Source organism: Copidosoma floridanum, unplaced genomic scaffold (assembly GCF_036245765.1).
Source record: "Copidosoma floridanum isolate Cflo_tuat_1 unplaced genomic scaffold, Cflo_Japanese_pri ptg000033l, whole genome shotgun sequence".
Taxonomy (NCBI): Eukaryota; Metazoa; Arthropoda; class Insecta; order Hymenoptera; family Encyrtidae; genus Copidosoma; species Copidosoma floridanum.
The window spans coordinates 5,685,300-5,701,149 of record NW_028321910.1 but is presented as its reverse complement, the minus strand read 5'-3'; the positions used below and the strand labels follow the sequence as shown (position 1 = coordinate 5,701,149).

Sequence of the window (15,850 nt, the reverse complement as noted above, 5' to 3'; positions counted from 1 at the left end):
TTACAAATGTAACATCTATTCCTGACACTTCTCAAAACAAAAATCTTCGTCTTAAAAACATATTTGTTCCGAATCCATACAGTTTATTTGCTCAAATAATAAGCTGTAAAGAGTAAAAAAAATCAAATTAAGCTGAAAAGTACCGTGCGTTCCTTATGCCATAAAATAATCGTTGGCCCTCTAGGGCCGTTGATTTATAGTTTCTTCCGTATAATATACGGAAAAGGGTTATTTTTTGAAGCTTTACAGATTTAAAACTCACAAAAATGTGTAATTAAAATTTTTTGTCTCGTCTCACAACTTTGTTACCAAAGCAACAAAGTCCTGGAGCATAATCTTTACGTTTTTTATCGCCACAAAAATACAAATACATATTCTACCTTTTTAAAAATTTGGAAGATTTAAGAGATTACTGTGAGGGTTATAATAAAAAGCCTATTTCTCACTTCATAAATTCTTTATTTGTCGGTTTTAATGCTGCTGCTTTAATCTCGATGAATGTTCTGCGTCCGTTTCTTGATGCCTAAAATTATATACATTAGATGCATTTGAAGTTTTCCTTTCAATTCTCCCTCTTCCAACTTTTGGTATGGTTAAGACTTTTGTGAGCCCTAAATACTGTTTTTTGTCAACTTTGTTAAGTTCTAATATATTTGTTAGCAAGATAGTTTAACGAACTATGGCCGATTGGTATGCTTGTTAAGTAAACTCTGTCTTGACTGAAGTTTCCAGCAAACGTGACTGCCTCTATACCTCAGGGTAACTTTCTCTGGCCTGTTATTGTAGCACCAAACTGTCGCCTAATAAAGTGTCGTCGATCACTGGGATTCCTTCCTTGCGACGAAATACTCCGCTCGTGACGTCTGCTAGTGAATGACTGACTTAGTTTAAGGACGTTCATCACAGTTAGAAGGGAAATGTAGAAAGTGCAGTCAGAGGGGAGCGAGCAAACGGCAGCGCCTACAACTGTTTTGAATGTATTTGTATACCTATATATAGGTGTCTTACATTGTTTTTTTTATTTAATTGCAAAAGTAACTTGCCGATATCTCTGAAAATTGAGAATAATATATATATTGTGAGACTGCGTCATGGAAAAAAAAATTGGAATAATTCTACGCACCGTTTTCTTATAAATTCCATTTTTATGTGACTTCTCCATAAAGTTACGTGTTAAATTAAAGTTTTTTTTGACATTCAATATTTGAAAAACGGTGTTGTGAAACGATCCCAAATTTTACATGTGACTTTCGCACATCATTACGAGCATTCTGTTAAAATTTCAGGACAATCCTACAGAAAACGCTATGTGTGATAAACGTCCTTAATAGTGGCCGGCTTTATATGATCTTTTATTCAACGACTTTTTGCCGAAAATGGTGATAAAAATGTATTTTTTAGCAGGGTAGTTTAACCTCAGGTGGCCCTAAAAAGAACCCATGAGATTTATGGTTACGTAAGAAACATCAATACGTATAATAGCCCTGAAAAAGGCCAGTGGTAAAATTTCCAACTGTTCCTTATTATTATTCTTGATAAAAGAAAGCTGGTTGTGGATAGCTTGGCTCTTATTCTTGGAGTTTCTGTGTATGGAGACCATGCTGGAGGGAGGTACGCCGCTGACCATAGAATATCTCATCTTTAAGTCGTTCTCTGGATTACCAACCGCTCATCGTTAGTCTGGAAAGTGGGCCTAGAGAATACCTTCTGTGTGGGTATGCTGTTGAGACGAAAACACTGAGGAGACGGCCGTTTTGGCTGCCTGAACTCCTTAGAGTTGTTTTACCTGGATTACTGAGGTAGCAAAATCTGCTTTGGTAACACCAGGTTGGTTGGAAGAATGGCCATGAAATCCCAAATTGCTAGAGTAGATCATGCTCTTACTAGGCCTTTTCCTGATATTTTGCCGAAGACGTTAGCCTTCAGAACGCCTTTCTATTTGTGGCACTCGTTAATCTTGATGGTTCGGGATGGAGTTCGATGAAAGTCGCTTGTCCCTTAGAGAACAGTGTTGTCGCTTGCTGGTGTACCCAGCTGCACGACTCCCAGCTCTATGCTTTATACACTGCCGATGATCAACTGTAATATTCGGTACTTTACTCGGGAATGTAGACCAGACTTACTTAATTCTATTGCAGGTACCTTCGATTTTACTTCTACGCCACCTAGCGAATTCCACTGAACTGAAGTGTAGAGCTAGCAGCGTATTTTTAGAAATCTTCAAGGTTATTTATCGCTGTTGTCATTAATTTTTTTAGGTAAAAACTATACTAAACCATCCAGGAAGTGTCAAGAATCAGTATGCAAAATTTTAGCAAGATTGGTTGAGTAGTTTCTGCGGTTAGCGATTACAACGATTTTCGTAGTATGCTTACATTGGTAAGATTTCAATAACATTTCTTGATGAACGTAAAGAAAAGAAAATATATATAAGTATATATAAGTATATATATATATATATATATATATATATATATATATATATATATATATATATATATAATACTTCGTTAAAAAAAGGTTTAACTATTACGATTTTTTGCGGAATTATAATTACGTCTACTTACTGTGCTACAACGGTTAAACGGGTAACAGGCCCTATTGTGTTTTTTAGTGGCTTTATACTATTCATATTCGATTGTCTGAATGCTTGCACTATTATTTTTATTTTTATTTACAACTAGCTATTTTCTGCCATGTGAGATATACTTAAATTGAAATGTAACACGAACCCTGGTATCTGTTTAAAAATATGTTTTTTATATTCGTTCTTTCTTTTGGGGTACTCAGTACACCAATGTTTGAAAATAAGATAAGAAGGTTGAGATAAAATGGGGAAAAAGTTAGTAATGTTGGCAGTAAAGGCTAATATTATCAACCATCCATTCAAGTAATCACCGTAGCTTATGCTGCTTAACTTCGTTGATCGACTAATCTGCAACTTTACCGCTATGTCATTCTGACTGTTTTCATGCTGTTGTAATTTCGTTTATCCCTTTATTCAGAAAATAGCGGATTGCCTAGTAATTTTTTCTTTCTTGTATACCTTTAGTAGTTTAAGAAAAACTATAATTAATTACTTAGTTGTCATTTATTAGTATCATCATCGATGTCTGAAACATTGCAGAAATTGTCTCCTACCTAGTGGAGCATGGCGCTGATATCATCAAGGCAAACTACAACGGTGGTACGTGCTTGATAAATTCTGTGCAAAGCGTGGAATTGTGCACCTTCTTGCTGGAGCATGGTGCCGATGTTAATGCTACTGATATACAGAACAAGACGGCCCTTCATTATTCCATACAAGAGCATCGCTTTGAAACTACGAAACTGTTGCTTAGCTACAACGCAGATCCACACCTCAAGTCTCGCTATCATGATGACGCACTGCAAACTGCCTGCCTCAAGGGTGCAGAGACGATCTTCGATTATCTTAGTAAGATAATGTCAACATTTTTTTTATTTTTTACGTTACTACTTCTACTTAATTAAATTGTAGATTCGACTGTTTAATATGACAATAACATATTTTAAATTTGTTTTTAATTGTTTTTTAAGATTAACACGATACAAATATAACACTGTATTTCAGTCAATAACGTAAAATTCACACCAGAACGACAAGCAGACGCACATGAATTAATTGGATCGACATTTTTCGATGACCATAATGATACGCAGTTGTCATTTAAGTACTGGAAAAAAGCTCTTGAAATTCGTAGATTAAATTCAGTCCATGACGGTCAATCGTTGTTTAAAAGGCCAGTGTATCCTCAAAGAGACACTTTCCGTTACGCTACAGAATTTGCGACTCTGGATGAGCTTTCAAATATTATGCTCGATCTTGATTCGATAAGAATACAAAGTTTGTTAATTTGTGAAAGAGTTTTAGGACCTTCTCATAAGGACACACTGTTTAAATTGATGTATCGTGGTGCATCATATGCTGACGCGTTACGGTATGTTTGTTTTCTGTGAATCCCTTTTTTTAATAGAATATGTTGATTGATTTTTATTGTGTTTTTAGCTACCAGTATTGTATTGATTTGTGGAGGCGCGTATTAGAAATACGCGTGGAAAAAGACTCGGTATGATAATATAAAACTTTACTATAATTATTTTGATCAACAACAAAAAAATCATTAGCCTGTAGAAAATACATTTTTGTGCACAGATTTTGTTCACTGATACCTGTTTTACTGCTCAAGCTTTGGTCCGACTTATGGTAGATTTATGCGAAAAATCGCTGGATATCGAAATAAACCGCGATAAACAGGAACCGAGATTCTGCGACGTGGTAGCGATATTCAAACTACTAACCAACAATCTCACAGAGAGCAAAAAATTACTTAAAGTAAGTTAACTTAGTTAAAAAGTAAATAAAGCTGCATCTAGCAGCTGCATCGTTATAGTTTAAGTACCCTTAAGACAAAAAGGTATCCCTTACAGAAGTGGTGTGCTGCGCTCTTAAGTTTTTATTAATCGAATATTATATTGGAATGGTAACTAAAAAAACAAAGTATTTCAAAAAAAATAAGTAACCTCTACACCGTGGTGCTAGTGTAAAACTTTTTTATTTACATTTGTCAGCGAAAGTGTATTTTATAATGGAAATTAACACCATATTTGATTTTTAACAAACATTTGTATGATTTGTGATCTTTAATCGACAGAATACATTATGTTTGTATAATCATTATTTGCATGATATAATGAGTAAATTCATAAATTTGTATGTAATAACTTCAGCAGTTTTCATCGAACAATTATAATCTCAAGTCTATTAATCTACAACTATGAAGAAAAAACTTCTAAATTGGAATTACCATCAAAGGGTTATTTTTTTCAGTCATATTTTTTGTTATATATATTATATAGTTTTAACACCAAATTTAGTCACCAACCCTTCCCTCGCCCCTCTCAAAATTTTGAGTTTTCTTTAATTCCCCCCCCCCCTCAAAGTAAAGTAGAAAACTCAAAATTTCTCCGTTAAATTAACAGAATAAAAAGTATCCTACGAAAATAAAGACCCTTTTCACCCCCCCCCTCAGGCTCCCCTTACATTTTAAGTGGCCGCCTCTGACCCCCTTTCCGATACCTGCTATAATAGTTGTTAAAATCAAGTTATTAATCATAACTTATGATAAAAATACCAAGCAATGCACATAAAAATTTTCATTTAAATGTTCACTTTTGTAACATAAAACATTAGTCTTAATTCTAAAAATTTATATTGCTGTTAATTTTTTTTACTATTTTTGTGAATAATGACATATTTTATACAAAAGTCAGTTTGTGAAAGATAGTCTTTGTGTAAAGAATATTCTGAAAAGTGTAATGTGAAAAAAGTAAACTTTCCATTTGCTCGTCCGAAAAAGCAAGTTCATCAGTAAAAGAGTTGTCTGTGACTGTTTACTAAAAAAAAAGGTTTTCAATTTTTAAGTATAAAAAATTTCTTCCCTTACTATATTTCCAGTGGATGACTTATTTCCCTTATTTTCAGAATTATTTTGTATACATATATTATAAAATTTCTTGCATCTTAAAAGCAATATATGAAGTTGACAGTAGGAAAATAAGGGTCTTTTATAATAAAATTCTAATTTACCAAAACTTTAGCCCTGTGATTTATTAATTGTCATGGTAAGAGCTAGAACCAAAGAAAATTGTTTCCTGTGTAATATAGACGTTAAAAATAAATTATTACCCTTATTTAATTTAATTTTTGATATGGAAATCTTATTGCCTAATTTTTTTCTACTTATTAGTTCTGCTTTAATAGTACATTTAAATAATTTAGTTTTTCTTTCACTTTGCTAAAATATTGCAGGACAAAATTCACATTTAACATCTGTTTCATCAGTTTCGACAGTATCAGTTTTTGAAACTACAAATTTTTTTTTCTTTTTTTTACTCGAAATTTTAATGTTCAAATTATCTTGCAACTTTCTTCTTTTGAAATTGTAATAATTTTTGTTCATGATATCCTTTAGTTTTTTCTTGATTCCGATATTATGATGTTGTAATAATTCATAATGCCCGCTATCATTAATACTAGAAATAAAGTGTTAAATTTAAATTACTTGAATCATTTCCAATATAACGGGTGAAATTATCAATTTTCATATTAAATTGTTACAAAAATGTCATAAATTTCAACAAAACATTAAATTCAACTTCTGTACCAAAAATTTCATTTCAAAGAAGTTGTTTCTTATACTATCCTAAACTAAGAAAATCATTAGCATAGGATGTATTCTGGATCCATACTTGGTGTATGAGAGCTGACATGGATCAAGTATACGGATCAACTTATAGATATTTAGGTAATATCACCTTATCTTTCATAATAAATATAATGCTTGATACAGTATATTGAAATACGAAATATTTATATGCTGTATATGTTACTTTTTACAGTATGAAGACATATGACTCATAATTTAAGACTAAAAAAAAAGTAGTATATATTAAATCACACAACTCTTGTTTTTCGATAGAGTATTAGGGGGTTAACGCAAAGCGCGCAGGAAGGTAAAATCCCACTAGTATATATATGTATATATAAATACGTGTCTGTTTGCGTTGACCAAAGGTAACTTCTGCGGACATTAGAAGGCAAAAATATTGCATGGATTACAATTAGGACAAAATCGTACTTAAGTGAACAGTTTGCAAAACTTTTGAATATTATTAGTATGTATAATATATATACATTTTTTTTTTTTTTTTTATATTAGAGTGCTCTACGTCCGGCTCCTTCAATAAGGGCACTGCTATGGGCATTTAGCACTTGGGAAAGGGACAAGGAAAGGGATGGGAGGCCTGCCAGTACTGGGAGGGGGGTAGGGGGAAATTAGGCAATTTGTGCTGTGAGAAGGTCGCCTAAACCCTCCTCGAGGAGTATTGCGTGGTGAAAAAGCACATGTGAGACTCACAGAGGTACTTGCCCGTAAAGTCGCACTGGCCGGGAATCGAACCACGGTCTCCCGCGTGCCAATCCACGAACTAGCCGACTGAGCCACCGCGCGCTCTAATATATATATATATATATATATATATATATATATATATATATATATATATCTGCCTATAATATATTGTGTTTTTAGAGGATCATTCCACACAACCTCCCTCTACCCCTCCTCAGCCCCCTTCTAAGAAAGGTAAAATTCTAAAAAAAAATGACGTAATTTTTATTAGATTAAATTTTTTGTGAAACCCCCTCAGCTCCCCGCGTAATTTTGATGAGCCCCCCTCAGCCTTCCTCTAACTAAGGTAAAATGTTTTCAGTTTTAACTATATATTTATTGGGTTGAATTTTCGTTCAACCCCCCTCCACCCCCTCATAATTTTAACTCAATAAGCGGATAACCCAATAGAATGCTTTCTTTACAATTTAAAAGAACTCCCTTCAGCCTTCCATCAGCAGTATTTCTAAATGAAGTAAAATGGTATAAGTGATCATGTAATTTTTAGTTTAATTACTTTTTGCACCCCCACTTCTAGCTCTCCTTACACTTTTTAAGAAAATCTCTCAGCCTTTTTAACTATTTCTAAACCGCCACTTTTTACACTTCTTAGCTCCACATTATTTTTTAGAACGAAGTTCTTTATGTCGCGTACTCGGGGGGCTGGAATTTTAAAACCGACAGATTTTTTGAAACGGAAGTGGTTTACCCAAAGTCTCTTCCTTTCAAGTTTGCCCCCTTACCCCGTCTCCCTCACCTACTGTTCTCTACACACTTCCCCTCCTCCCACTATATATGTATATCTGCCAACCGTGCCGTGTTATTCTTCTGCACACCTTTGCCCACCATTCCCCCTCACACTCCCAAGCAATTAATTTTTAAACAAATTTTACGTTAACTGGGAACAGCTGCGCTGAAGTTTAATATTAGATATTAGTATACATAGATTGAGTTTAGAAGATGCGATGTTAAAAACTAGGATAACTTAGAGTTGAGACCCATAGACTAAGCGAGAATATTAGCAAATGCTAGAATTATTTTATATGGTTAATACAACCTGTACACGCTACACCATTAGCCAGCAACAATATTACATAAACCTACGAAAGCAATCTTATTGACTTTCAAAGAATTATCCGATTTTTACCATTCATGTTCGCAGGCTCTTGGTTTACTGTACAACCCTTTTGTAAACGTTCGCGTTAACAATTTCATAAACATACTGCAATAGCCTACATTGTAATCTTGTTAAAAACTGTCACTGTTTCAAATGTAAAGGGAAACGGGAAAGTCATGGCACTTCCCTCTTTTCCTGACACAGAGATGTCGAGAGAGAGTCTGCACTCTTGTCCCCAACCACGGGTAACGGAATTCCCGATTCCCCAGGGCACCCTGAGCCGATTTCCTCTCCTGCAACAAGCAGAGAAAACCATAGTTGACCAAATGCTACTAACAATTTGAAGTACATTTACAACTAACAATAAATGGAAACTATCAGTAAATCTAAGGAAGTTAACTATATAATAGTTCGCGATGAGCACCCCACTACTGTTTTTATAGATATACGTATTTTAACCACAGAAACTGTTGTTAATTAATCATTCATGATTATTAGTAGTCCGATCAATGCTCACGTGTACAGGTGTAACTAGCAGAAAATCTAGTAATTATTATATTTATTAATATCTAAAATTAACTACTACTAAGACTATTATTAAAATCACGAGGTGCTGAACATCTATTCAATCAAACCTAAATATTAAGCGATTTTCACCGCTCTTTTTGCATTGGGCTCGATTAAATGGGCGAACAATGTTTACTATTCGTTAATAATGATAATACGTCATCTTAACGTTAATATTAAGTTATGATAATCTCTTGTAACTTTTTGATGTAAAAGCGAAAGGAAGGGCATGAGTAAGTGAATCACCTTCCCTTCTCTTAACGCATAGAGGAGAACAAGCCGGATAAGAGATGTGCCAATTTCTGAGTGGCTAAACTAGAGCAGTTCTAGCCAATTAGATTTTCGGCTATTGTCTTTTCTTCAAAATTTTCCCCCGGCAAGTTTTCCTGCGTTTTTCGAGCCAACGCGTGGCCGAGGTCCGCGACTCCTTCTAAAAAGGGCCTGAAGGCACAGAAAAATGACAGTTTAATTTCACCCTCGAACGGTTGACTAGGTAGCTAGAGTCCACCTCTACTATTTCACGGTCCTCCACGAGTGCGGTTTTCAATCTTCGATCTCGGACACCTCACGCTGGTTCACTCCGCTGTACGTTGCATATCGATAAATAAAAGTAAGTCGATTTCAAATACAAAGTGACAAGTTCTTTTCCTTTTTTCTCTCGGTTTCAAACGCGGACGTGTTTTTGTTAGAGTTTGAAATTAGGTATCGGTAAATACCACGTTACAAAATTAAATAGACAAATTAGTCCTCACGTAAAGTCTAGGGCAATTACATTTACTCCGGATGGTACTGGTGGATCCTAGACCGGTCGTGAACTTAAACCATTTTACCCCCTTGCGTAACCTCTAGAGTGTAACTACCTTTGCTCGTTACAGTACTGGTAACCTCTAGATCGCGAACGGGATAATATTCGACTCATTGCACCAGGTATTCTCAATAAATCCGAGGCGCGCCGCAAACGAGTGCATCGAATTATCGCTCGACAACCGCGTCGATTTAGTCAAAACGGCCGTCCTCGCTCCCTGTCGAATACTCGACTCTGTTCTCACATTTGACTTAGATTTATTCTCAGTAGAACAAATATTGCTCGTTATTATCACAAGTTCATTACATCAATAACTATTACGTAGTCTTGTTAATTATTCACAATGTATGTTGACTTATCATATGTTTATAATATCAAAAGTTTAAGTTACATATGGGACATTCCACACAAAGTCAGTTAGTTGAAAGAAAATTTTTGTCAAAACATGTGCAGATCCATAGTCCTTCGTAATAAAACTATAACCATAATTAGGATATTTTGATTCATTACAAAACTGTTAGTGACAGTCACGAATTGATACTTTTTTTTCCATAATTTTTTCGAATGTTGATAAAAAAAAAATCATAACAATTATTATGATTTTGTAGATTTTTTTTTAAGAAAAATTGTTAAGTTTAGAGGTTTTTGAGGTTATACTACCCCTTTAACTCGTATTTCAGGTGTTAGAATTTCAAAATTTTTTTTAATAAGTATGACACGTTTTGAACAAATGCATCTTTTATTCTTTTAATTAGATGCCATTATCCAGAGTAATGAATTCATGAAATTTCAAATCTACAAATTCACGTTATATTTTATATTTACTTAGTATTCGCTTCGTGCAGAAATTTGAGACAACGTCAACTGCAGGAGAGAACATATCGATACTAACTAACAAGAATACACAGCCCTTTATGGATGATAATCTTTTACAAGTGTTGATTTCAACAATAATGTATCTTTAACAACTAAAGTAAGTTCTTCCAGTCCAAAGTAGCGTATGAATAGTAAAAAAAGCTGTTTTTATTATTTCAATGAAAAAAAGTAAACTTCTCGTATGAAATAGATGTATTGTATAAATGAGCATAATGAATATTACTTTTCAATGTACTGACTTAAAAGTACTCCACGAAATAAATTGATATTCGAGGAAAACTGTAGTACTCACTCACAAAATACAACTATGTGATTATCAATGCACTGTTAAATAGGGGCCGATTGCACTTGAGACCATCTGATTAAAAATGTTGTAGTTGAGCCCATTATAACGATCTTTTCTGCATAGCACTTGAGCCCAGATGATTGTTACAGTTGAGCCTGTCGAAGCGTAATATTATCTATTTCATAGATACTCGTTTCACATCAGGACCGTTAATAAGATTGATGTATACCCACATGTGTACATATATAAATATACAATCAAAGTTATATAGAGAATAAATAGTTACGCACCTTAGTCGAATCACAGAACGAATGCGTGACCAAATTACGATTGTTCGTAAATAAAATCAGTTGCGTATTGACGTCGCGTGAATAAACATTGTATTGTGTCTATCATGTCGTTGATTACAATGCTAAGTAGTAAAGGGAAGCCACTGTAGTATTTAATAAGTTTAAATTTAAAAAAGCACGCCTACTTAAAACCGGAAAGAAGTGGTGATGCACAAAAAACTTTTGTAAAATGGCAATACTCACAGATGTTACCGATGAAACACTTCTAAAAACATCGGGATCGCACGATCATGAGCCCGACAAAAATCTCCATGTGCAATTCCTTTCGAATTCGTGCAAAAAAAAAGCGTGTGATGATATTTCTACGAGGCCTTATTTCTATTAGTCAATGATCGAAATATATATTTGACAAATGATATTTAACTGTATTACAGTGTTAAAAGTATTTTTTAAAGGTAAATTGTAGCTAGTTATAAAAGTGTGGGTACCCAAATAAATAGATGATTTTATTTTTAATGTTTACTTACATTATTACACACCAAATTCATCTAGATACTTTTATCTTTTGGTGGGCTCAACTGCAACTTATTTTGTCGATTAGTTGGGCTCAACTGACACTTTTTTCTGTCATTCTTATCAGTAGATGGGCTCAAGTGCATAGCGCCCTTAAATAGGTATGTGTAGCTCGGAAGTATGCTTATCACTTAAACAAATTACATAAGTTAAGTAAAATACATTACTGTTGAAATAAATGCTTGTAACAGATCATTGTACATAAAAGGCTTTGCATTCTTGTTAGTTAGTATCGGCATACTTTCCCCTGAAGACGGCGCTATTTCAAATTACTTCACCAAGCGAATATTAAACTATTAACTGTCACATCAGCTGAAATAGATTACCGTACGAAAACCATATACCAAAATACGTTTTTAATAAATCATTACGAAGAACTCCGTCTAATTGATAAAAATTATGAAATTTTTGAACGTAGCCCAATACTATCGATTGTAAATAATTGATTTTTCTACAACCATCCAACTATTTTAGGATTGATCAAAGGTGCTCCAAGAAGAGTAAGGAACGTACAGAATGAAGAACTGGTCCTTCAAATGATTGAGGAGAATCCCAACCAAATCATCCGTGATGTAGAGAGGAACACTGATCTCTCACATGGTACCATCCGAAAGTTTTTAAAGGACAATGGTCTTCACGCATATCATTACAAGCGTGTACAGGAACTTCAAAAACGTGATCATGCAACAAGGTGGCTTACTAGATTCAGAGATAAAGATCAAATTTTAATCTTACAAATAATTATTCTAGCGGTGAAAGCTTTACTCTTGACTGGTAATAGATAATTCGTGTTAACATTTGGAGTGATAGTTTTTTTTTTAACTTACGAATCGCTTCATTCGCTATGCACCTGTCATTTGGCCCTACTTGTCACTTTAACACGTATTTTTATGTGAGCATACAAAACTTTCATCGACGGTGGCTGTTTCAACTATTTTGCTTCCTACGATTTTACACACAAAATTAATGATTATGAGGACAGCACCGTAGAAGTGCATACTGAATAAATAATTTTTGCGTTCTTCTTGGATAGTTTAAAATTCTTCTGACTGTCAAATTTACTTAATCCAGACAAAGTGCCAAGTCAAACATAAATATCAGACACTCAATCCTTATAGTTACTAAAACTATATAGTACGACCCACAATTCAGAAATGGATTGTATCAAAAAATAAATAGTAAGTTCAATAAACACTCCACAGTATTTTTTAGTTATTTGGGTATGGTCTTATACTTACCAAAATTTAGTGATGCTGATAATTCAAAAAATTTATCCAGTACATATTTTAGCGTAAAAGTTTGTTCTCCTTCTTCTTTCTTGCAACGTTGATACATCAATAACTTTCCTCATTCAACTGTTAGTCCGCAAAGACGGAAGTCGCAATTTTCATATAAGTCGATCTCAGCATTCGTCATCACATTACCTGCTCTTTAACCCTGTCTTTTTACATGTCAAAAACTGGGTAATTTTTTTTCAAAAACAATTTGTCATTAATTTATCATGTAAAATTTTGTGTTATGTAAACTGGAATTCTGCCGTTAAATGCAGCAAAGAATTGCTGCTGATGCTGACTTCGTGAGAAGATTCCTGTTCACTGATGAGTCGAATTTTGGGCGGGATAGAACGTTTAATGTTAACAATAACCACCATTGGCCTGATGTTAATCCAAATGTGGTAATTGTAAACAAGCACCAGCATAGATTCTCCACTAATAAGTTGGTCGGCCTGATTAATGATAAAGTGGTAAATTATGTTTTTGTTAATTACGATTTTGGTCTTGATTAGTAAAATACTAAGTTTAAATTTATAGATAATTTTCTCAAGTTAATAATGGTCTTACATACCATTGTAGATAAGAGCTAGACAATTTCCCCAGAGATTTAATGCTCAGGATTATTTGCGGTTCCTGCAGAATGACTTACCAAGACTGCTTAAGGATATCCCTCTCTTGACAAGACAAATAATGTGGTATGAACATGACGGCGCTCCAGCTCACGAGTCTAACGTTGTGTTCAATTATTTAGATCAAGTTTTTCCCAATAGATGGATTGGTATCGGAAGTACACCGATCACATCTATTTCATACCTTTAAATCTATCCTTTTTTTCCTCACATTACATTACACTTTTTTTGTTAGTGAGTAAAGATATTTCACTTGACTACTACTATCTGTAAATATACCACCTAATAATGTCATTATGAGGTGGCTGCTACTACTTATAAAAGTCCTGTTTACCTATTCATCCTTCAATACATCCTTACTATTTCCTTAGGTAAAATCTGTTGGCCCGCTCGATCGCCAGACCTTAATCCCCTTGATTTTTTATGAGGGGCTATAAAAGATCATATTTACAGAGAAAAAATCCAAAACTTAAATCATCTAGAAGAATGCATAGCAGCTGCAATAGAAAATATCACTCCAGAAATGGTTTGCGCCGCACTTGTTAACTTTGAACGCCGGCTGCAGTGTTGCATTGAATATAAAAGGGGTCATTTTCAAAAATTTATGTAAATAATGCATTTTATGGGATTTAATTTTACAACACCATACAATGAAGCTTATTGAAAGAAGTATGATTAACATTTTAATAAAAAAAAAAAAATACATAAATAACAGCATTTTGTCGCGAAGTAAGTGTTGTGATTTGTTGATACCTTCATATTTAAACAGTACTTAAAAAAAGTTAGGATGAGTTTATAGTACGACCAATTAAGCCAGGGTTAAAATAACGACTTACTTACGTAAGACTTGAGCCGTACTTGAGTAGTACTTGTGCCATACTCCATACTTGCACTCCAGCAGTACTTGGGCAGACTCAACCGTACGTTAGCGGTACTTTGTCAGACTAGGCCGTTATTCGGTGGCACTTCCGCGGTACTTTAGTGGTACTTCAGCGGTATCTTAGCCGTTATTGGGCTGACTGAGTCGTACTTTAACGGTACTTCAGCGGTACTTTGGCTTTACTCTAGTGGTACTTCAGAGGTACTTACACTGTACTTCCACAGTGTTTCAATGGTAGTTGGACCGTATTTTAGCGGTACCGTAGTGGTAGTAGTTTCATGAGTCGTCTTACTCAATCTGCCTTGTCCTTTACCTTTTTTTTTAAATTTCTCAAGGGAGGCTTTATTGACATAAATTTCGTAATCCGCATGTCGAAGCACCTAAAAAATTAAGAGATTAAAGTATAAAACATACTCATAATTCTTTCGAATGAACCACTAAAAATGTATATAGCGACAAATGAAGAAGGGAGGGAATAAGTGAAAAGACAAATCTTGGAGATATTAGAATTGAGCACGTCAAACGTCTGATTTCCGGTTGTAAAAAAATTGAGCATTTTGTTTGGTTATCTTTTTATCTTGTAAAAGTACGCTTTTCAGATTCGGTGCATATACTATGTAATGCTAACTCAACAGTAGCTGTTGGTGTTCACTGTTTAAAAAAAAGTTATAATGTATAAATGTTAGTGACTAATTTATGTTTACCTTTCTAGTCACTGTTCGGTCATCTGCCTTATGATTGTCCTTATCAAGTGAATCTTCATCTTCGGCTAAAGAATGTAAAAATGTAGTGTATTATTAATAATTACTTGATACTAAAAAAAATAATTTAATCTCACAAATATATAAAGCAGAAGAGCTAAAACCGTTGTAATCGCTAACCGCGAAAACTACTAAACCGATTTCGTTGAAATTTTGCACACTGATTCATGATACTTCCTAGATGGTTTTAGCATAGTTTTCGTAAGTAGTTTAGCGTAGTTTTCTCAAAATGTAGGGTTTAAGGTCCAGGACTTTGTTGCTCTGGTAATAAAGTTGTGAGATATGAGAAAAAAAAATTTTTTTTAATATAAATTTTTTGGGGGTTTAAAATCTTAACAGCTTTAAAAAATAGCCGTTTTCGAGAATTACACGGGAGAAACTGTAAATCAACGGCTTCTAATGGCCACCGATTATTTTATGGCATAAAGAACGCACGGTACTTTTCAGCATAACTATTTTTTTGAATTTTTACACCTCATTATTTAACCAAATAAACTATATGGATTCCGAAAAAAAATGTTTTTAATAAGAAGATTTTTGTTCTGAGATGTATCAGGAAGGTGTAACACAAGGAATATGTGTAAAATTTCTAACTGAAAATGTTTCACATTACATGTCAACACACTACGGTGTTTTATTTAGTAAGTCTCGGGCGAAGCCTGGCGTCAATTGGTTGTTAGTCGTTAATTAATATGATGTAATAGCAGATGATGAGTAACCTTGATAATGACATAAAATTGAAACTGTAATAAAAATCACTATAAACTTTAAAGGTTAGAACAAATATAGATTTACTAACAAATCTTAGAATGTTTGGCATT

General features: G+C 34.0%; 1 protein-coding gene across 6 annotated transcripts in view; it reads left to right on the top strand.

Annotated features, from left to right (window-relative positions):
* The window catches only part of LOC106644772 (protein fem-1 homolog C), a 144,307-nt gene that overhangs the window by 118,919 nt on the left and 9,538 nt on the right, over window positions 1-15,850 (top strand). For all 6 annotated transcript variants that reach the window (XM_014360437.2, XM_089597562.1, XM_014360438.2 and 3 more), the window contains 4 exons: window positions 3,128-3,436; window positions 3,593-3,959; window positions 4,028-4,088; window positions 4,175-4,354. In XM_014360437.2, the coding sequence (XP_014215923.2) occupies window positions 3,128-3,436; window positions 3,593-3,959; window positions 4,028-4,088; window positions 4,175-4,354 (917 nt within the window). The remainder of the gene's footprint in view (window positions 1-3,127; window positions 3,437-3,592; window positions 3,960-4,027; window positions 4,089-4,174; window positions 4,355-15,850) is intronic.